Here is a 23244-nt window from a genome sequence, read left to right on the forward strand (position 1 = left end):
CTCCACCATAAGATGGGGGGTATACTAATTTCGTCATTCTGTTTGTAACTACTCGAAATATTCGTCAGAGACCCCATAAAGTATATATATTCTTGATCGTCGTGAAATTTTATGTCGATCTAGCCATGTCCGTCCGTCTGTCCGTCCGTCCGTCCGTCTGTCTGTCGAAAGCACGCTAACTTCCGAAGGAGTAAAGCTAGCCGCTTGAAATTTTGCACAAATACTTCTTATTAGTGTAGGTCGGTTGGTATTGTAAATGGGCCATATCGGTCCATGTTTTGATATAGCTGCCATATAAACCGATCTTGGGTCTTGACTTCTTGAGCCTCTAGAGTGCGCAATTCTTATCCGATTTTACTGAAATTTTGCACATAGTGTTTTAGTATCACTACCAACAACTGTGATAAGTATGGTTCATATCGGTTCATAACCTGATATAGCTGCCATATAAACCGATCTTGGGTCTTGACTTTTTGAGCCTCTAGAGTGCGCAATTCTTATCCGATTGGAATGAAATTTTGCACGACGTGTTTTGTTATTATATCCAACATCTGCGCCAAGTATGGTTCAAATCGGTCCATAACCTGATATAGCTGCCATATACTCCGATCTGGGGTCTTGACTTCTTGAGCCTCTAGAGTGCGCAATTCTTAACCGATTGGGATGAAATTTTGCACGACGTGTTTTGTTATGACATGCAACAACTGTGCCAAGTATGGTTGAAATCGGTCCATAACCTGATATAGCTGCCATATAAACCGATCTTGGGTCTTGACTTCTTGAGCCTATAGAGTGCACAATTCTTATCCGATTGGAATGAAATTTTGCACGTAGTATTTTGTTATGATATCCAACAACTATGCCAAATATGGTTGAAATCGGTCCATAACCTGATATAGCTGCCATATAAACCGATCTGGGATCTTGACTTCTTGAGCCTCTACAGGTCGCAATTATTATCCGATTTGCCTGAAATTTTGTACGACGGATTCTCTCATGACCATTAACATACGTGTTTATTATGGTCTGAATCGGTATATAGGCCGATACAGCTCCCATATAAATCGGTCTCTCTATTTTACTTCTTGAGCCCACAAAGGGCGCAATTCGTATTCGAATTGGCTGATATTTTACACAGGTCTCCAACATATAATTTAATTGTGGTAAAAACCAGACTATATCTTGATATCGCTCTAATAGCAGAGCAAATCTTTTCTTATATCCATTTTTTGCCTAAGAAGAGATGCCGGGAAAAGAACTCGACAAATGCGAACCATGGTGGAGGGTATATAAGATTCGGCCCGGCCGAACTTAGCACGCTTTTACTTGTTATTCATGATTTGGATTCGTGGCAAAATATAAAACGACTTTGCGGCAAAATGTTTTCAAATCTGGTTATTCGTTTAAAAGTTATACAGTTTGAAAGTCAAATATGTGAAAAAAGTGTATATTCCATTTTTTTGGTCAAACATAGTATTTTCACTTATTAGTCTTTATTAAAAAACATGCTTAAATTCCTGCTTCTTAGTGAAATGTTCATGGGGAAAATTTGCAATTTGCAAATACCTTGATTTTTATATCCACCACCATAGTATGGGGGTATGCTAATCTAGTCATTCCGTTTGTAACACCTCGAAATATTCTTATATTCTATATATTGTCTCGATGTTCTGACTCGATCTAGCCATATCTATTCGTCCGACCGTCCGTCCGTCCGTCTTTCGAAATCATTACATCGGTAGAACTCGTAAGGCTAGCCGCTTGAAATTTCGCACGGAATCTTAATATTGATGTAGGTCGTTGGGGATTGCAAATGGATCATATTGGTTCAGATTTAGACATAGCTCCCGTATAAACAGATTTCCCGATTTGAATTCTTGAGCCCCTGGAAGCCGCAATTTCTTCCGGATTTGGCTGAAACTTTTCGTGTAGTGTTGTGTTGTGACTTCCAACAACTGTACCAATCACGGTCCGAATCGGTATATAACCTGATTTAACTTCTGGTTACCTTACAAGCCGCAATTTTTGTCAGATTTGGCTGAAAATTTGCATGCGATGTTGTGTTACGTCTTTTAACAACTGTGCCAAATGCGGTCCAAACCAGTCTATAACCTGATATTGCTCCCATGTAAATCGGTCTCTCGATCATCCCTTTTGGGTTCCTAGAAGCTTTAAGTTTTGCTAGTTTGACAGAAGTTAGGTATGTACAATAGAATAAAATTATGCCCTTCAACTAAATTTATTTTGTGTACATTTTTGGCAGAATCCATGGTGGTCGGTTTCCAAAAATTCGGCCCGTCCGAACTTAGAACGCTTTTATTTGTTTCTTTTTTGTTTGTGAGGAAGACATATTGTAGATGCTTTTAAAGTGAAATTTGAATAAGACATGTTACCTTAAACGGTTGCTATATGTTCTTCAGTATAGACAATTTTTTTTTAAATTAAAAAAAAAACCATCGAGTTCTAAAATTCTAAAGGCCAGATTACCCATTTGGGTTTATGTTTTTTTTTTACTCCATATGTCCCCTAAACTCGTACAAAAAAGTTTTTTGCATCTAACAATATTTGTAGTCTCCACAGCAAATCTACTAAAAATTGTCGATTTTGAAACCATCTCTGCCCGAAAGGTGTATTTTGGCGATTTTGTAAAAGAGTAGCCTAAAAACTTGAAAATCGGACCACAGATTGTAATTTGGCAGCGCAAACAATTTTTCGAATTGCAGAGGTTGCTAACTTTAGGGCCTGCCAAGAGGCGCCCGGACCACCTAGGGCCTTGAAATTGCAAACGTTTTTGCTTACACCTCAGCTTAATTCTTCCATAATTTCAAGGAAATATCTACCCGGCCTTTCAGAATCGTATCTAACTAAAAGAGGGGGACCCTCATGTCCATCAGAGCGCCAAGCATTAGCGAAGCCAGCCCAACTTCGTTGGTATGGGGGGGGGGGGAAAGGGCTAAAACCCTTTGAATACCAATTAAATAAGCTAATTTTAACGAAAACCATGAACATTTTCTGGGGGTGCTTAGCCTAACCCCCCGAAGACCTTTCTACGCTTATGACGCCATACATAGACTTCAACTTCTTCTATGTCCAAGAAAGCCACCAAAGTGAAGTGGTCCACACCCAAATTCCATTCGACATCCGCATCACGAAGGGTACTGTTGATTGACAGATGTTAATGATTTTATCCCGTCAACAAATTGGCCTTTCTACGCTTATGCACGGACACCATCAAATCATCCTATCCTAACCTAACCTAATCCTAGAAGAATAAAACACCAATGACTAGCCTAGGTTTATATGTTTGGCCCGGACTCAGTGAAACTATTTTATATGTTCCCATTTTGAATGTCTATTATCGTCTAAACTTTAGTTAGATTTCAATTAACTTAAGACTTCCCACCTCTGCTATGTAGCTAATCTCTAGTGATTATATTTCGTTTAAATTTTATGTTGAGATAACATGGCTCAACATTGTCACGTGTTTATTAAAAACAACATTAATTGACATTTAATTGACAACTAAAGTTTGATATGACATTTTGAATAGCAACCAAAACCATATAAGGCCATGGAAGGCAATATATGGCCACAGTTAGAATTTAACATTAGAAGTAGAGAGAAGCACAGTTAAGCCAACATGCATCGGTTTTGGGCCCAACAAGTCTTCATCTTCGGAATCCTTATCTTCTCACTTGAATCCAGTCTCTGCGATAGCCAAAAAGATGTGGATGAGGACAGACTTATGCATCCTAAATTCATAGAAGTGGGGACCTCAGAAAGAATCCTGCAAAGAGCTGGAGAGGATACCAATGAATTTTGGCTTAACCAAGGCAAGGAGTTCATACGTCAACAGCAAACTCGCAAGCCGAATACCAATAAAGCCAAGAATATCATTATGTTTCTGGGGGATGGCATGGGTTTGACTACCCTGGTGGCTGCCAGAAGTTACATCGAAGCTGAGCACACAAAATTGTCATTTGAAGAATTTCCCTATACAGGACTCTCCAAAACCTATTGTGTAGACAAAATAGTCCCAGACTCGGCCACAACGGCAACCGCTTATTTGTGTGGCGTTAAGGGCAATTATGGCACCATAGGTGTAAATGCCCAAGTTCTAAGAGATGATTGCCAAGCCATGAACCAGACCGAGCATCATGTCTTTTCCATAGCCAAATGGGCCATGGATGCAGGTAAATCTGCAGGTCTTGTGACCACCACCCGTGTGACACATGCCTCTCCTGCCGGAGTCTATGCTCATACCGCCGATCGTCATTGGGAAGCTGATAGTGATATTGAGGAGTATTGTGGTAAGGATCATGGTTTGCCCGACCTTGCCCATCAACTAGTGCACGGTGAGGTAGGCTCCCAGCTTAAGTTAATGATGGGGGGAGGCAAAAGTAATTTCTTGGATGGAAAATTGTACGAAAATGGATTACGCTCCGATGGTCGCAATTTGATAGAGGAGTATTTGCAAAAATCCCCTGGAAATACTTTGGTTGAAACCCTGGAAGAGTTGGAGAATTTGGATTTATCAAAACCACAACGCTTGATGGGTATATTCCATGACGATCATTTGGACTATCATCTCGATGCAGTGGCCAACCCCTTAAATACTCAACCCACTTTGGAACAAATGACCAAAAAGGCCATTGAATTTATGCAACAACAAAGGGAGGACAATGGCTATTTTCTATTCATAGAGGGAGGTAAAATCGACATGGGCCATCATGCCACCAAAGCTCGTTTGGCCTTGGATGAAACAAAAGAGTTTTCTCAGGCCGTAGCCTTGGCCCGAGCCATGACCAGTGAGGAGGATACCCTGATAGTGGTAACCTCTGACCATTCGCATACTTTCAGTGTGGCCGGTTATCAGGAACGTGGTTCCGATATATTCAGTCTACGTACCTCCGATATAGATGGTCTACCCTACTCACCCTTGAGCTATGCCAATGGTGTGAGTTATTCAAAATATTTTGATGTTGCTAAGAGCAAAAGAGTTGACCCCTCATTGGTGCTACGTAATGAGGCACATGATGTTTTCCCCGCCACAGTTCCTCTCGCCGACGAAACCCATGGTGGTGAAGATGTGGGTGTGTTTGCCTCAGGCCCTTGGGCCCATCTTTTCACAGGGGTGTATGAACAAAATGCCATACCTCATATGATGGCCTACGCTGCTTGCATTGGGGATGGTTTGAAGGTTTGTGATATCTTATCTGAGTATGAGAGTGCTTAAGAAATGGACAAAATCGTTTTAAAATATCATCAAACCGATGGCCATTTGAAGTGTGTGGCTCCCGTACCTGTCAACTATAATTTTAATTGAGATTAAGCGAAATAAAGATAACAAAACGACTGTGATTACAATTGAAGGGAATTGACTTTGAAGTATTTGATTGCCTTATTTAGAGGATGAAGTAGTTATAAATGTGGTTTTTAAGGCAGAGTGCATCTTCTATTATAGCTATCAGCTGATTAATAAATATCAAATGATTCCTTTGGCTAGATTAAAATTTGGCCATGACTTTTCCCAAGGTTTTTGTGCAAGGGTGAATGAAGGTTTTATCTACAGAAATCTCTGCTACTGCTGCAATTACAAGCTTCAAGCTAAGTTGAAGAGTCCCCTTGGCTGTATAAAAGTTAAAATTTATATTTTTCACACAAACGTCTATTAGGGAACAAAATGTCCCCTTTTTACGCTACTACTGCTGTTTCAAGTTTCAAGCTAATTTGAGTAATCACCTTCGCCTAACAAGGTTAGGTTAGGTTGAGAAGAGAGTGTGGATATAATTTGCCACATGCCACTATGGACACACACCTAAGCCTGTAATCGGATTTTTATGCGCCTTACAAAGATATATAAATATACTATCTGGCTCGGTGAGCTGATGTGGCACCCTGAAGTGGCTATTTAAAATTGAATGTTTCTTTAAATGTTATAAAGCTGATGCCCTGAGCCATGGGTCTTTTTATACCCACCACCGAAGGATGGGGGTATATTCATTTTGTCATTCTGTTTGCAACACATCGAAATATCCATTTCCGACCCTATAAAGTATATATATTCTTGATCAGCGTAAAAATCTAAGACGATCTAGACATGTCCGTCCGTCTGTCCGTCTGTCTGTTGAAATCACGCTACAGTCTTTCAAAATAGAGATATCGAGCTAAAATTTTGCACAGATTCTTTTTTTTGTCCATAAGCAGGTTAAGTTCGAAGATGGGCTATTTCGGACTATATCTGCATATAGCCCCCATATAGACCGATCCGCCGATTTAGGGTCTTATGCCCATAAAAGCCACATTTGTTATCCGACTTTGTTTAAATTTGGGGCAGTGAGTTGTGTTAGGCCTTTCGACATCCTTCGTCAATTTGGCTCAGATCGGTTCAGATTTGGATATAGCTGCCATATAGACCGATCCTCCGATTTAGGGTCTAAGGCTCATAAAAGCCACATTTATTATCCGATTTCGCTGAAATTCGGGACAGTGTGTTGTCCTAGGCCCTTCGATTTCCTTCGTTAAATTGGCTCAGATCGGTTCAGATTTGGATATAGCTGCCATATAGACCGATCTCTGGATTTAAGGTTTAGGGCCCATAAAAGAGGCATTTATTGTCCGATTTCGCCGAAATTTGGGACAGTGCTTTGTGTTAGGCTCTTCGACATATTTATGCAACTTGGCCCAAATCGGTCCAGATTTGGTTATAGCTGCCATATAGACCGATCTTCCGGTTTAGGGTCTTAGGCCCACAAAAGCCACATTTATTATCCGATTTTGATGAAATTCGGGATAGTGAATTGTGTTAGGCCTATCTACATCCTTCGTTAATTTGGCTCAGATCGGTCCAGATTTGGATATAGCTGCCATATAGATCGATCCTCCGATTTATGGTGTAAGGCCCATAAAAGCCACATTCATTATCCGTTTTTGCTGAAATTTGGGACAGTGAGTTGTGTTAGGCCCTTTGACATATCTCTTCAATTAGGTCCAGATCGGTTCAGATTTGGATATAGCTGCCATATAGACCGATTTCTTGATTTATGGTTTTGGGCCCATAAAATACTCATTTATTGTCCGAAGTCGCCGAAATTTGGAACAGAGAGTTAAGTTAAGCCCCTTGAAATACTTCTGCAATATCGCACAGATCGGTTCAGATTTGGATATAGCTGCCATATAGACCGATATCTAGGTTTTAGGTTTTGGGGCCATAAAAGACGCATTTATTGTCCGATGTCGCTGAAATTTGAGACAGTGAGTTTGGTTAGGCTCTTCGACGTCCTTCTTCAATTTTGCCCAGATCAGTTCAGATTTGAATATAGCTGCCATATAGACCGATCTCTCGATTTAAGGTTTAGGGCCCATAAAAGAGGCATTTATTGTCCGATTTCGCCGAAATTTGGGACAGTGCTTTGTGTTAGGCTCTTCGACATATTTATGCAACTTGGCCCAAATCGGTCCAGATTTGGATATAGCTGCCATGTAGACCGATATATCGATTTAAAGTCTTGGCTCCATAAAAGGCGCATTTATAATCCGATTTCACTGAAATTTGACACAGTGACTTGTGTTCGACTTTTCGACATCCGTGTCGTATATAGTTCAGATCTGTATGAGGTATATGAGTATAAGGTATGATACTTTCACCGAATTTTGATGAAATGTGGTTTACATATATACCCGAGGTGGTGGGTATCCAAAGTTCGGCCCGGCCGAACTTAACGCCTTTTTACTTGTTCGGAACTACATTACTTCATTTGTTTATCGTATGTGTTCAAATACAAACTATAACCGATACAATAGTTCTTACTTACAGGATCAACGTTATTCTAAACTTTGGAATATGATTCGTACTCTACTATCAAAGTCCCTGCATATGCGGCCTTAACGGATGACCTCATCAGGAACATCGTTGGCGAGAAGAAGATAGTGTGGGCAGTCCGCACTTTCCGGCCATTTAAGTCGGCCTGATCTGACGGAATTATCCCGGCACTGCTGCAGGAGTCCCTTGGAGTCACCCTGCCTAGGCTTGAGCGGATTTTCCGAGCGGGGCTGGCATGGTCCTACATACCATGGGCATGAAGGAAGGTCAAGGTGGTCTCTATCCCCAAGGTTGGAAGAAAACAACACAGTACGACGAAGTATATAGGCCTGTTAGTCTGCCATCGTTTTTGCTGAAAACACTGGAAAGACTGATTGACCTGAAGGTGAGAGGAGGGCTGATGCCGCAAAACTTCAGTGCACTGAATAAAGGTTTGTACTAAAAGATTTTTTTTTTGAAAAGTAAACAATTAGGTCTTAATTACAAAGATTTGTTAACCTTAACAAGTAAAAGCGTGCTAAGTTCGGCCGGGCCGAATCTTATATACCCTCCACCATGGATCGCATATGTCGAGTTCTTTTCCCGGCATCTCTTCTTAGACAAAACAGGATATAAGAAAAGATTTGCTCTGCTATTAGAGCGATATCAAGATATGGTCCGGTTTGGACCACAATTAAATTATATGTTGGAAACCTGTGTAAAATGTCATCCAATTCGAATAAGAATTGCGCCCTTTGGGGGCTCAAGAAGTAAAATAGAGAGATCGATTTATATGGGAGCTATATCAGGCTATAAACCGATTCAGACCATAATAAACACGTATGTTAATGGTCATGAGAGAATCCGTCGTACAAAATTTCAGCCAAATCGGATAATAATTGCGTCCTCTAGAGGCTCAAGAAGTCAAGATCCCAGATCGGTTTATATGGCAGCTATATCAGGTTAAGAACCGATTTGAACCATATTTGGCACAGTTGTTGGATATCATAACAAAATACTACGTGCCAAAATTCATTCAAATTGGATAAGAATTGCGCCCTCTAGAGGCTCAAGAAGTCAAGACCCAAGAACGGTTTATATGACAGCTATATAAGGTTATGGACCGATTTGAACCATACTTGGCACAGTTGTTGGATGTCATAACAAAACACGTAGTGCAAAATTTCATTCCAATCGGATAAGAATTGCGCACTCTAGAGGCTCAAGAAGTCAAGACCCAAGATCGGTTTATATGGCAGCTATATCAGGTTATGAACCGATTTGAACCATACTTGGCACAGTTATTGGATATCATAACAAAACACGTCGTGCAAAATTTAATTCCAATCGGATAAGAATTGCGCACTCTAGAGGTTCAAGAAGTTAAGACCCAAGATCGGTTTATATGGCAGCTATATCAGGTTATGGACCGATTTGAACCATACTTATCACAGTTGTTGGATGCCATAACAAAACACTTCGTGCAAAATTTTATCCCAATCGGATAAAAATTGCGCACTCTAGAGGCTCAAGAAGTCAAGACCCAAGATCGGTTTATATGGCAGCTATATCAAAACATAGACCGATATGGCCCATTTACAATACCAACCGACCTACACTAATAAGAAGTATTTGTGCAAAATTTCAAGCGGCTAGCTTTACTCCTTCGGAAGTTAGCGTGCTTTCGACAGACAGACGGACGGACGGACGGACGGACGGACGGACGGACAGACGGACAGACGGACGGACATGGTTAGATCGACATAAAATGTCGCGACGATCAAGAATATATATACTTTATGGGGTCTCAGACGAATATTTCGAGTAGTTACAAACAGAATGACGAAATTAGTATACCCCCCATCTTATGGTGGAGGGTATAAAAATTGGGATGAAGTATGCAAGGGGTCGTCCAACAACAAAACTCCCTCAAACAAATATATTGGACGTAAATATCAATATGGGACTCAAATGAAAGGTATTCGGGACTAGACTACAAATATGAAAAAAATGAGGTCCAAGTAATTGGTGGTCGCCCCACCCTCAAATTGGAATATAATTTGATCCTAGCTATATGAGCCTCAAATTAAAGGCATTTGGTAGCATATTACAAATATGACATTAAACTTTGTGTCCAAGAATCTAGATGGTGCTTTATCTCCTAAAGTCGCCTCCAATAGTTTATTTGACCCATTAAAACAATGGGGTATCAAGTGATAAATATTTTAAAGTGGAGTGCGTCATTCAAATTTGTACCCAAGTGGCAGATGGAGTGAGGACAAAATCTTTAAGTGTATAAATAACTAGTTGCAATTCAATAGACACGAATTTTGAAAACCCACCACATCGGGTATATATGTAAACCCCCTTTCGTCACAATCCAATGAAAATTGGATAACTTTTGCACATAAATTCGGCACGGACATTGAGTGGTGTTATAAATAGAAATCACTGTTGAACAAAATCGGATAATAAATAAAGCTTTTATGCGCTCCAGACCCTTAACCGGCATATTGGTCTATATGACAGCTATATCTAAATATAGTCTTATTTTTACCATATTTTGGTTGGATGGCTGGCGGCCTAAAACTAATCACTGTTTCAAATTTCAGTGAAATTGGATAGCAAAATAATGCTTTTATGGGCTTCAGACCCTCTATCGGGAGATCGGTCTATAGGGCAGCTATATCTAAACATAATCCGATCTGAACCATATTTGGGTCAGACGTTGGTAGGTCTAAGACTACTCACTGCTTTAAATTTCAGCGAAATGGGATAAAAAAAAAAAGTTTTTATGGGCTTCAGACCCTTTATCGGGAGATCGGTCTATATGACAGCTATATCTAAATATAGTCCGATCTGAACTATTTTTGGGTCAGATATTAGTAGGCCTAAAACTACTCACTGTTTCACATTTCAGCGAAATCGGATAAAAAATATAGCTTTTATGGGCTTCAGACCCTTTATCGGCAGATCGGTCTATATGGCAGCTATATCTAAATATAGGCCGATCTGAACTTTATTTAAATCATATGCTGGTAGGCTTAAAACTACTCACTGTTTTAAATTTCAGCGAAATCGGATAAAAAATAAAGTTATATCGAAATATGATCCGATTTGGGCCAAATACTAATGAGTACAAGTCACTGTTCAATTGTGTATAACAAAATATTGGTCTTTTAAATAGCTATATCTAAAAATAAACCGATCTGAACCATATACAACATAGATGTCGAAAAGCCTAACATAAGTCACTGTGTCAAATTTCAGTTAAATCGGATTATAAATTCACCTTTTTTGGAGCCAAGACTTTAAATCGAGATATCGGTCTATATGGCAGCAATAGGCAAATCTTGATCGATCTAGACCAAATTGGAGAAATATGTGGAGGGGCTTAACTTAACTCTCTGTCCCAAATTTCTGCAACATCGGAAAATAAATGCGCCTTTTATGGGCCCAAAACATTAAACAGAGAGGTCGGTCTATATGGCAGCTATATCCAAATCTGGACCGATCTGATTGAAATTGAAGAAGGATGTCGAAGGGCCTAACACATCTCACTGTCCCAAATTTCGGCGACATCGGACAATAAATGCGCCTTTTCTGGGCCTAAGACCCTAACTCGAAGGATCGGTTTATATGGCAGCTTTATCCAAATCTGGACCGATCTGATCCAAATTGAAGAAGGATGTCGGAGGGCCTAACTCAACCCACTGTCCCAAATTGCAGCAAAATCGGATAATAAATTTGGGTTTTATGGGCCTAAGATCCTAAATCGGAGGATCGGTCTATATGGCAGCTATATCCAAATCTGAACCGATCTGTGACGAATTGACAAATGATGTTGAAGGCCCAACACAACTCACTGTCTTAAATTTCAGTAAAATCGGATAATAAATGTGGCTTTTATGGGCCTAAGACCCTAAATCGGAGGATCGGTCTTTATGGCAGCTATATTCAAATCTGGACCGATCTGAGCCAAATTGACAAAGGACACTGAAGGGCCCAAGATAACTCACTGTCCCAAATTTCAGCCAAATCGGATAATAAATGTGGCTTTTATGCGCCTAAGACTCTAAATCGGCATATCGGTCTATATGGCAGCTATATCCAAATATGGACCGATCAAAGCAAAATTCAAGAAGAATGTTGAAGGGCCTAACACAACTCAATGTCCCAAATTTCAGCAAAATCGGATAATAAATGTGGCTTTTATTGGCCTAAGACCCTAAATCGGAGGATCGGTCTTTATGGGGGCTATATCAAGATATAGTCCGATATAGCCCATCTTTGAACTTAACCTGCCATTGGACAAAAAAAAAAGGAATCCGTGCAAAGTTTCAGCTCAATATCTCTATTTTTGAAGACTGTAGCGTGATTTCAACAGGCAGACGGACTCACATGTCTAGATCGTTTTAGATTTTTACGCTGATCAAGAATATATATACTTTATAGGGTCGGAAATGGATATTTCGATGTGTTCCAAACGGAATGACAAAATGAGTATACCCCTATTCTTCGGTAGTGGGTGTAAAAAATATTGCGTTAAAAAATATAAAACAACAACAAAGTATACCGTTTTTGTCCGAGTTCACAAATTCAACTGAATACATTCAAGTCTTTGTAAAGCGGATAAAGAGCATGCCAATCTCTAGCTTTCGTGAAGCACGAATTGTTTTACTTGAACAACCGCTGATCAGAAGCATTATGGGTGCAAGACAAATTCGTCTTGACCATACTTTGAAGCATGTTAAATCCATATTTTTTGTTAAATTTTTAAAGAATACTACTTTACATTATATTATAGTTTCATGCATACTTATTAAACATACAAAATGCGCATTGGTATGCTAGAATTTGTGCTGGGTATGATAAAGAGTAGGAAATCTAGCGAACTGCTTAAATACAACAAGTAAAAAGGCATTAAGTTCGGCCGGGCCGAACTTTGGATACCCACCACCTCGGGTATATATGTAAACCGCCTTTCATCAAAATTCGGTGAAACTTCCATACCTTATGCCCCATATCAGTTATATCAACATATGTTCCGATTTGGACCAAATACTAATAAGTACTGTAGATATATCTAAAAATAAACCGATCTGAACCATATACGACACGGATGTCGAAAAGCCTAACATAAGACTTTGTCAAATTTCAGTCATATCGGATTATAAATGCGAATTTTATGGGGCCAAGACTTTAAGTCGAGACATCGGTTTACATGGCAGCTATATCCAAATCTGGACCGATTTGGGCCAAGTTGCATAAAAATGTCGAAGAGCCTAACTTAAAGCACTGTCCCAAATTTGAGCGAAATCGGACAATAAATGCCTTTTTTATGGGCCCAAAACCTTAAATCGAGAGATCGGTCTATATGGCAGCTATATTCAAATCTAGACCGATCTGGGCAAAATTGAAGAAGGAAGTCGAAGGGCCTAACATAACTCCCTGTCCCAAATTTCAGCAAAATCGGATAATATATATGGCTTTTATGGGCTTAAGACCCTAAATCGGAGGATCGGTCTATATGGCAGCTATATCCAAATCTGGACCGATCTGAGCCAAATTGGCGAAGGATGTCGATGGGCCTAACACAATTCACTGTCCCGAATTTCATCAAAATCGGATAATAAATTTAGCTTTTGTGGGCCTAAGACCCTAAATCGGAGGATCGGTCTATATGGCAGCTATATCCAGATCTGTACCGATCTGGTCCAAATTAACGAAGGAAGTTGAAGGGCCTAACACAAATCCCTGTCCCAAATTTCAGCGAAATCGGATAATAAATGTGGCTTTTATGGGCCAAGACCCTAAATCGGAGGATCGGTCTATATGGCAGCTATATCCAAATCTGTACCGATCTGGTCCAAATTGACGAAGGAAGTCAAAGGGCTTAACACAACTCACTATCCCAAATTTCAGCAAAATCGGATAATAAATGTGGCTTTTATGGGCCTAAGACCCTAAATCGGCGGATCGGTCTATATGGGGGCTATATCAAGATATAGTCCGATATAGCCCATCTTCGAACTTAACCTGCTTATGGACAAAAAAAGAATCTGTGCAAAATTTCAGCTCAATATCTCTATTTTTAAAGACTGTAGCGTGATTTCAACAGACAGACGGACAGACGGACGGACATGTCTAGATCGTTTTAGATTTTTACGCTGATCAAGAATATATATACTTTATAGGGTCGGAAATGGATATTTCGATGTGTTGCAAACGGAATGACAAAATGAATATACCCCAATCCTTCGGTGGTGGGTATAAAAAGCATGCCTATATCAAGGGAAGGTCGGTGGAGACTGCCCTGCACGAGGTTGTTCATAAAATAGAAGAACCCTTCGATGCCAAGCCGTACACACTGGCGGTATGCATTGGCATAGAGGGGGCTTTTAACAATGTGCGGACCGACACACTAATCCAATCCTTAGACCAGTATCGGGTGGACCAGGTCCTTTGAGATTGGTAGACCATATGTTAGGGAACAGGTTGATACATTGTGGATCTCATGACATAAATATAAGTGGAAAAGTAGCACAGGGCACGCCACACTTCGGCATTTTATCGCCACTGCCATGGGTGACCACTATAAATAACCTATTATGAATGCTGACTGAGGAGCGATTTGAAACCGTCTGCTATGCAGACGATGTTATAATAATTCTAACGGGTAAGGATCCAACCGAGCAATGCAGAAGGGCCGAAAAGGTCCTGCAGATGGCATACGACTAGGCTAGACCTAGGGGTTTCAATGTTAACCCAGAGAAGACTGAAATATGCCTGTTCACGAGGAAGACGAAGGTGGGCCAATTTGACGCACCACGTTTCCTCAATGGAACTATTTCGATATCTGACAAGGTCAAATACTTAGGTGTGATTTTGGACAGGAAACTGAATTGGAAGTGTCATATTCAGGAGCGTACAGGGAAGGCTTACAGAAATTGAGCACTATGTAGACAGGCCGTAGGCTCGAAATGGGGCCTGAATCCAAGGCCCATTAGACCAATGCTTTTTCGATATTTTCCACCGAAAATGAAATTTTGTGTTCGTGTGTCCAAAAATATATATTCGCTTGTAACAGTGTTGGGTACAGAGTGTGGGAAAATGTTGTATTTCTTACATCGTGTGGAGAATGTAGCACTTAAAATCAGCTGCTATCATTTCATAGGGACCTTCACCAAAATAACGCCGTTCACTGATTGTTATAAAGGGTGATTTTTTTGAGGTTAGGATTTTCATGCATTAGTATTTGACAGATCACGTGGGATTTCAGACATGGTGTCAAAGAGAAAGATGCTCAGTATGCTTTGACATTTCATCATGAATAGACTTACTAACGAGCAACGCTTGCAAATCATTGAATTTTATTACCAAAATCAGTGTTCGGTTCGAAATGTGTTCAAATTTTGACAAATTTTGTTCAGCGATGATGGCTACGTAAATAAGCAAAATTGCCGCATTTGGAGTGAAGAGCAACCAGAAGCCGTTCAAGAACTGCCCATGCATCCCGAAAAATGCACTGTTTGGTGTGGTTTGTACGCTGGTGGAATCATTGGACCGTATTTTTTCAAAGATGCTGTTGGACGCAACGTTACGGTGAATGAACACATTTCGAACCGAACACTGATTTTGGTAATAAAATTCAATGATTTGCAAGCGTTGCTCGTTAGTAAGTCTATTCATGATGAAATGTCAAAGCATACTGAGCATCTTTCTCTTTGACACCATGTCTGAAATCCCACGTGATCTGTCAAATACTAATGCATGAAAATCCTAACCTCAAAAAAATCACCCTTTAGAAGACAAAATTTGTTGCATGCTTGGAAAAGACTAACATTTTACTCTTTAGTAGTTTGGTGGACTGCGATGGAGAAAAGTGCAACGTATGGATAATACAATAGGTTCAGAGAACATGAATGGGCCTGGGGGTTTACATTGAGAACCCAGGGAATGAGATTTGTTTTAGACTGCCTGACCATAATATGATCCTGCAGGTGGAGATCCGGGCGATCACAGAATGCGTGAGATAATGTGGAGCTAACGCTCCACATTCTCTTTACCGAGAGTAAACTGGCCATAAGGGCAATAACAACCAGGACGACAAATTCACGAACAGTCTTGGAGTGTAAGAAGGAGAATGGCACGATCCGCATTGTTTGTGTGCCGGGCCTTAGCAGACGATTTGGCAGTGAAGGCCAGAGAACTGCCGTCACCCAACTTGGTTAGCCCGAAACCTTTCGGGTCGATGCAGTCCGATTTAAGAGCGTGGGCTACGAATGCATGTTTTACTGGGGAACAGTGAAACGGTCGGAAGGATGACAAAAATCCCATTGGGAGATCCGCATTGTGAGAAGACGTGGCTATTACTGAAAGGAAGCAAGCAGCGAGAAGACGTGGCTATTACTGAAAGGAAGCAAGAAGGATTTCAGTAAAGCTTTCGGTATCATAACAGGAGACATAGAACGACGAGGTCACTTACACAAAATCAGTGCGGCAAGTGATAGCATGTGTAGGGCATGCGGGGAAGATGATGAGACGTTGGAGAATTTCCTATGGCATTGCCCGCCTTCAGCGGCTAACAGATACAGTCACTTAGGTGGGGACACAATACCAGACATAAATCTACTAAGGGTGTGGTATGGAAAACAATTAGGGATATTGTAAACAGCACGGAATTCCTGACCTAGATTTTCAAATTTCGAGGTTACTTTTTAGTATTTAGAGCGCACATCAAGCCGATTACTGGCTTAGGTGTATGTTCACAGTTGCATGGAGCGGATAATATCCGCACCTTTTTTTAAACCAAACCTAAATTTACCCATATCCAAATATGGGCTGATCTGGATCATATTTGATTCAGGCCGAGAACTCTTATACAAGTCACAGGGGGGCTTAAAACAACTCACTGTTTCAAATTACAGTAAAAACGTGTAATAAAAGGGCTTAAGACCCTTAATCGGCAGATCGGTCTATATGACAGCTAGAAAAATATGGATCTGTGCAAAATAGCTTTGACATTTTGAGCCCTGGAAGCCGCAATTTTTGTCCGATTTGGCTTAAATTTTGAAATTAGTGTTCTAATTTGACCTCCAACTGTGCCATATTCCGTGCTAATCTGTCTATAACTTGATATAGCTCCCATAGAAACCGATGTCACGATTAACCTTGTTCGGCCGCTAGAAGCTTTAATTTTTGCCTGGTTTGGCAGAAATATATTTTGTGTACATTTTTAGCAGATTCCATGGTGGTGGGTTCCCAAGATTCGGCCCGGCCAAGCTTATTATTCTTTTACTTGTTGTGGCCTATCATAGTTTGTTTGCAGTTTCCGTCTATGAAGTGAAACCGTGCAGAAGATTCGGCTTATCCAAACTTAAGACGTTGTGTTTTATTTTCTTAAAAAGTCCTTTTTGAAAAGTTTTAAGAATTCTTGAAAACACAAAGCCCTACGCAGGACTATCAGGAGACTCCTGTTGAATGCCTATCACAGCTTATCATCGGCGAATGGACCAATATCGGCAATATGGGCCATTAAGGCAGGTATATTACTCTGCTCATAGTTGCCCGTGAAATAGTGGGCATAAGGACCCGAAGCAAATACGCCAACATCATCAGCACCATGTGTCTCATATTCCATGGGTGTGGTGGCCATAAATCTGTACTCAGGATCCATATAATTATCTAAAGCTAAATTTCTGCGACCTTCTGTGGAGGAGAAGGTGTTGGCGTAGCCTGGACCATTGGCATAGGATAAGACGTTATAAGGCAAGCCATCATCAGCCATTTCAGGAGCTAATTTGAAAATGTTGGCATTGCGATTCTATGATAAGGAAGAAAAAAAAATCAACAAAATTCGTTAAGAATAAGTTTCCCCCTCTACCCATACTTACAGGATAACCATTTATGGTCATGGTGTGTGAATGATCCGAAGTCACCACAATCAAGGTATCCTCTTCACTGGTCATATTGCGTGCCAATTCTACCGCCCTGGCAAATTCTGCGGTATCCTCCAAGGCCATATGTGCCTGTGATTCATGATGCGCCATATCTATGAGCGCTCCTTCAACAAACAAAAAGTAACCATTTTCACTTTTGCTAAGCATTTTAATGGCAGCCTCTGTCATGGTGCTGAGAGAAGGATCTGCATCTTGTAAATGTTTTCTCTCCAGCTCGCCATGGTAGGGACAATGTGAGGGGCTAAATAAACCCAAAAGATATTCACTTTTATCCAAGTCCAACATTTCCAAACCTTTTTTGGACCACACATAGTGGGCAGTCTTATTTTCTTTGGCCTTGGTGTCCAACCACTCACGTATAAGATCTCTTTTGTCAGAGCGATAGCCAGGCGAACCTTCTTCATCATTCACAGACTGATCACGGAAATTCTGGCGACCTCCGCCTAGCACCACTCTTAGTTCCTTGCCCACTGGCCATTCCACCAATTGGCGGGCAATATCCACATTAATATCCGGACTGCAGCCATCATAAGTAACCGCTGCATCATATTCCCATTCACGAAAAGCGGTATGAGCATAAACTCCTGCTGGGGAGGCATGTGTAACTCTGGCTGTGGTCACCAAGCCTGCCCATTTTCCAGCATCCTGAGCCCATTTGGCTATGCTTTCCGTGTGGGTCGAAGTGTCATTGCCCTTAAAGCAATCACCTTCCCGCACTTGAGCATTCACTCCTATGGTGCCATAATTGCCCTTAACACCATTCAAATAAGCCGTTGCTGTATTGGCAGAATCGGGAGTTCTTTTATCCACTGCATATGTTCGTGAAAGTCCTGTATAGGGAAATTTCTCGAAAGACACCTGCTTGCTGCTGTCTCCCATAAAATTGCGAACAGCGGTTATGGTGTGGACCGACATGCCATCGCCCATAAATAAAATCACATTCTTGGCTTTGCGAGTATTCAATTCATTGAGATTTTGTAACTTGTGAGCCAATATATGCTGAGCCTTATTCATCCAAAACTCTGTTGTCTTCTCCTCATCAGCAACTTTCAAATTTCTTTGCCTGGGTAAACTGGGATGATCATATACCCTATGAGCTTCGGTGGCCGCCAGTATGGCCAGGGCCAAGAATAAAAACCTCATTCTCAATTGTGAAGTGTAATGTGTTTTTAAAATTTATGCCTACAATAAGTTAAGGTTCTGCAATACAATCGAATTTATAGTCTTCGCCTTAGGCCAAGTGGAAGGTTAATCTAATCTTTTCAAGTGGCTGTGTTGAGGTTATGGCCATATCTGTGGGTAATCATACTGGAGAATCACGAATCACTAAATAATTTCAAATCGAATTGATTGCAGAATGTGACAAAGTGATTTCAAATGCAACAAAATTAAAAGGCGTAGTTCGGGAGTTTGGAAGACCTTACGCGTTTTTCTTCCTTAACCTTAAGAAGCATAGTTGCTGGGGATTGAGAGAAAATTCATTTTTCAAGAAGTTTTTGCGAACTAGAAGTTTATGATGCTGAACGCCTGGGTTCGAATCCTGGCGAGAACACCAGAAACAATTGTCAGCGCTGGTAACCCCCTCCAAATGCTGGTGACATTTGTAAGGTACTTTGCCATGTAAAGACTTCTCCCCAAAGAGGTGTCGCACTGCCGCACGACGTTTGGACTCAACTATAACGTACTAAGTTCGGTCGTGCCGAACTCTGGATACCCACCACCAAAGGAGCGACCGTGGTGCATAAGGATAAGCATGCCCGCCTATTGCATCTAAACGCCCGGGTTCAATTCAAACCGACGACATCACCATAAAACACTTTTCACCAAATGCTGGCAATATTTGTGGTAATTTTAGCCATGTACAACTTCTCAACAAAGAGGTGTCAATTTTCAGTGACACGCCGTTCGGATTCGGCATAAATCAGGAGTTCCCCTTATCATTGAGCTTAAATTTGAATCGGGCAACACGCAATTTATAATGTGAGCAGTTAGTTTCCCTCCAATTTGTTCCATAATGAGATGTTTTTGGGAAACACTAAATCTCCAAGGCTATAATAATCATCCTACAATATTTTATTATAACTCCACTAATATATGCATAGTTCTTTCTAAATAGGGGCTAGTCTCGATCATATTTTTTCAGGTCCCGAAAACACATATGTATACAAGTAATAGTTTCAGCGAACTCAGTCAAGAAATCCGCTTTTTTATGAGACTAAGAACCTACATTAGAAGATCGGTGTATATGAAACTATATCTGTCTGATTGGATTCATATTTGGGTCAGATGTCGGGAGGCTTAAACTTACTTAAACAACTCACTATTTCAAATTACAACGAAATCGAGTAATAAATAAAGCTTTTATGGGCTTCAGACCCTTAATATCGGCATCTCGGTTCATATGACAGCTATATCTAAATAACGTCCGATCTTCACAATATATGGGTTAGATAGCGAGAGGCTTAAAACAACTCGATTTCTCATTTCAGTGAAATCGGGTAATAATTGAAGCTTTCATGGGCGTCAGACCCTCAATCGGCATATGGGTCTATATGACAGCTATATTAAATATATAAAGCTTAAACTTGAATCGAGACTTCGAGAGAATCCAAAATTCTCTCCACAGTATTAACAATGAAGGTGGTGACTGATCAGCCTAAAGTTCTTGACAGCACTATTGCAACTTCCCGTCTGCATATTTTCAGGTGCCATAGGTATAAAAAAGCAAACTCCTTGATTCTTCGGTTTAAAATGTAAGGACGGACTAAAGTCGGGCAAAGTGGACCTTTTGATACCCTACACCACATTGGGTATGTAGGCTAAGTTGTCGAAATTATGATTTTCTTAAATTTTATATCTACCAAAATCCGTTTATACTGTAGGCGTCATAGAGGCCACAGTAGCGCAGTGGTAAGCGTGTATATCTATGACCCTGAACGCCTGGGTTCGAATCCTGTTGAGAACATCAAAAACACATGACATTTGTGAGGCACTATACCAATTGGTATGGCAGCCATGATAAAACTTTTCCACAAAAAGGTTTCACACTACGGCATGGCGTTCGGTTTCGGCTATAAAAAGAAGTCTCTTATCATTGAGCTTAGACTTGAATCGGACGGCACTCATTGGTATGTACAAAATTTGCCCATGTTGCTTAATGGAATGTTGATGGGCAAATTTGCAGCTTCTATAACTGCAAATCGTTGTGCGCAAACACATCAGCACAAAAAGGATCGCCATAATACTTCTTATTTGCTTATTGTGATCAAATGCAAACAAGTAAAAGCGTGCTATGGGTTGCCCAAAAAGTAATTGCGGATTTTTCATATAGTCAGCGTTGACAAATTTTTATACCCACCACCGAAGGATGGGGGTATATTCATTTTGTCATTCCGTTTGCAACACATCGAAATATCCATTTCCGACCCTATAAAGTATATATATTCTTGATCAGCGTAAAAATCTAAGACGATCTAGACATGTTCGTCCGTCTGTCTGTTGAAATCACGCTACAGTCTTCAAAAATTGAGATATTGAGCTGAAACTTTGCACAGATTCTTTTTTTGTCCATAATAAGTTCGAAGATGGACCAAATCGGACTATATCTAGATATAGCCCCCATATAGACCGATCCGCCGATTTAGGGTCTCAGACCCATAAAAGCCACATTTAATATCCGATTTTGCTGAAATTTGGGACAGTGAGTTGTGTTAGGCCCCCCAACATCCTCCGTCAATTTGGCTCAGATCGGTCCAGATTTGGATATAGCTGCCATATAGACCGATCGTCCAATTTAGGGTCTTAGGCCCATAAAAGCCACATTTATTATCCGATGTTGCTAAAATTTCGGACAGTGAGTTGTCTTACGCCCTTCGATATCCTTCGCCAATTTGGCTCAGATCGGTTCAGTTTTGGATATAGCTGCTATATAGACTGATCCACCGATTTAGGGTCTTAGACCCATAAAAGCCACATTTATTATCCGATTTTGCTGAAATTAGGGACAGTGAGTTATCTGAGGCCCTTCGACATCCTTCGCCGATTTGGCCCAGATCGGTCCAGTTTTGGATATAGCTGCCATATAGACCGATCTCTCGATTTAAAGTTTTGAGCCCATAAAAATCGCATTTATTGTCCGATGTCGCCGAAATGAGATAGTGAGTTGTCTTAGGCCCTTCGACATCTTTTGTCAATTTGGCTCAGATCTGTCCAGTTTTGGATATAGCTGCCATATAGACCGATCCACCGATTTAGGGTCTTAGACCCATAAAAGCCACATTTATAATCCGATTTTGCTGAAATTTGGGACATTGAGTTGTCTTAGGCCTTTCGACATCCTTCGCCAATTTGGCCGAGATCGGTCCAGTTTTGGATATAGCTGCAATATAGACCGATCTCGTGATTTAAGGTTTTGGGGCCATAAAAGGCGCATTTATTGTCCGATTTCGCCGAAATTTGGGACAGTGAGTTGTGATAGGTTCTTCGACATGTATCTGCAACTTGGTCGAAATCGGTCCAGATTTGGATATAGCTGCCATATAGACCGATATCTCGATGAAATGCCTTGGCCCAATAAAAGGCGCTTTTATAATCCGATTTCACTGAAATTTGACACAGTGACGTATGTTAGGCTTTTCGACGTCCGTGTCGTTTACGGTTCAGAGCGGTTTATTTTTAGATATAGTTCCTAAAAAGAGCAAAATTTTGTTTTACACAGTTGAACAACTTATACTTATTAGTATTTGGGCCAAATCGGAACATATTTCTATATAGCTGCTAGGGGTCATAAGGTATGCATTTTTGCCCGTATTTGACGAAAGGTGGTTTATATATATACCCGAGGTGGTGGGTATCCAAAGTTCGGCCCGGCCGAACTTAACGCCTTTTTACTTGTTTCACAGCTTGTGACTCTGTAATTGCATTCTTTCTTCTGTCAGTTATCAGCTGTTACTTTTAGCTTGCTTTAGAAAAAAAGTGTAAAAAAAGTATATTTGATTAAAGTTCATTCTAGTTATTTATTAAAATGCATTTACTTTTTTTTAAAAAATCCGCAATTACTTTTTGGGCAACCCAATATATTCTGCCGGGCCAAAACTTGGGAACCCACCACCATGGATTCTGCTAAAAACTTATGCAAAATAAATTTAGTTAAAGGGCATAATTTTATACTAAACCTCTTTCAAACCAGCATACATTAAAGCTTCTAAAAACCGAACAATGTTGATCGAGGGAACGGTTTATATGGGAGCTTCATCAGGAATAGGACTGATTTGGACCGTAATTGGCATAGTTGTTGAAAGCCGTAACAAAACGCTACATACTAAATTTCAGTCAAATCGGAAAAAAGTAGCGGCTTGTAAGGACTCAAAAACTCAAATCGGGAGATCGGGATTATATATGTTGGAAGTCTTAACAGAACACTACGTGCAAAATTTTAGCCAAAAAGTGCGGCTTGTAAGGACTCGAAAAATCAAATCTGGA

At 40.5% G+C, this 23244-nt stretch overlaps 2 protein-coding genes across 2 annotated transcripts; one reads left to right on the forward strand and one right to left on the reverse strand.

Moving 5' to 3' along the window:
• Positions 1 to 3630: 3630 nt before the first annotated feature.
• LOC106094887 (membrane-bound alkaline phosphatase) lies at positions 3631 to 5237 on the forward strand. The gene has a single exon (XM_013262122.2). It carries the CDS (start codon positions 3641 to 3643, stop codon positions 5234 to 5236), a length of 1596 nt encoding a protein of 531 aa, XP_013117576.2. The 5' UTR covers positions 3631 to 3640; the 3' UTR covers position 5237.
• Positions 5238 to 17291: 12054 nt separating this feature from the next.
• Positions 17292 to 18906, reverse strand: LOC106094886 (alkaline phosphatase). Its single transcript, XM_013262121.2, has 2 exons — positions 17698 to 18906; positions 17292 to 17627 (listed from the first exon to the last, which is right to left on the reverse strand). Exons 1-2 carry the CDS (start codon positions 18904 to 18906, stop codon positions 17292 to 17294), a joined length of 1545 nt encoding a protein of 514 aa, XP_013117575.2.
• Between the last annotated feature and the right edge of the window lie 4338 nt (positions 18907 to 23244).

Source organism: Stomoxys calcitrans, chromosome 1 (genome assembly GCF_963082655.1).
Source record: "Stomoxys calcitrans chromosome 1, idStoCalc2.1, whole genome shotgun sequence".
Taxonomy (NCBI): Eukaryota; Metazoa; Arthropoda; class Insecta; order Diptera; family Muscidae; genus Stomoxys; species Stomoxys calcitrans.

What these genes read in the sequence shown, in the direction of transcription:
- LOC106094886 (XM_013262121.2), bottom strand. Translation starts at nt 18,906, where the DNA reads ATGAGGTTTTTATTCTTGGCCCTGGCCATACTGGCGGCCACCGAAGCT. An exon ending in TGACCATAAATGGTTATCCT is followed by an intron (nt 17,628 to 17,697) that starts GTAAGTATGGGT and finishes TCCTTATCATAG; the next exon opens with AATCGCAATGCCAACATTTT.
- LOC106094887 (XM_013262122.2), top strand. Translation starts at nt 3,641, where the DNA reads ATGCATCGGTTTTGGGCCCAACAAGTCTTCATCTTCGGAATCCTTATC.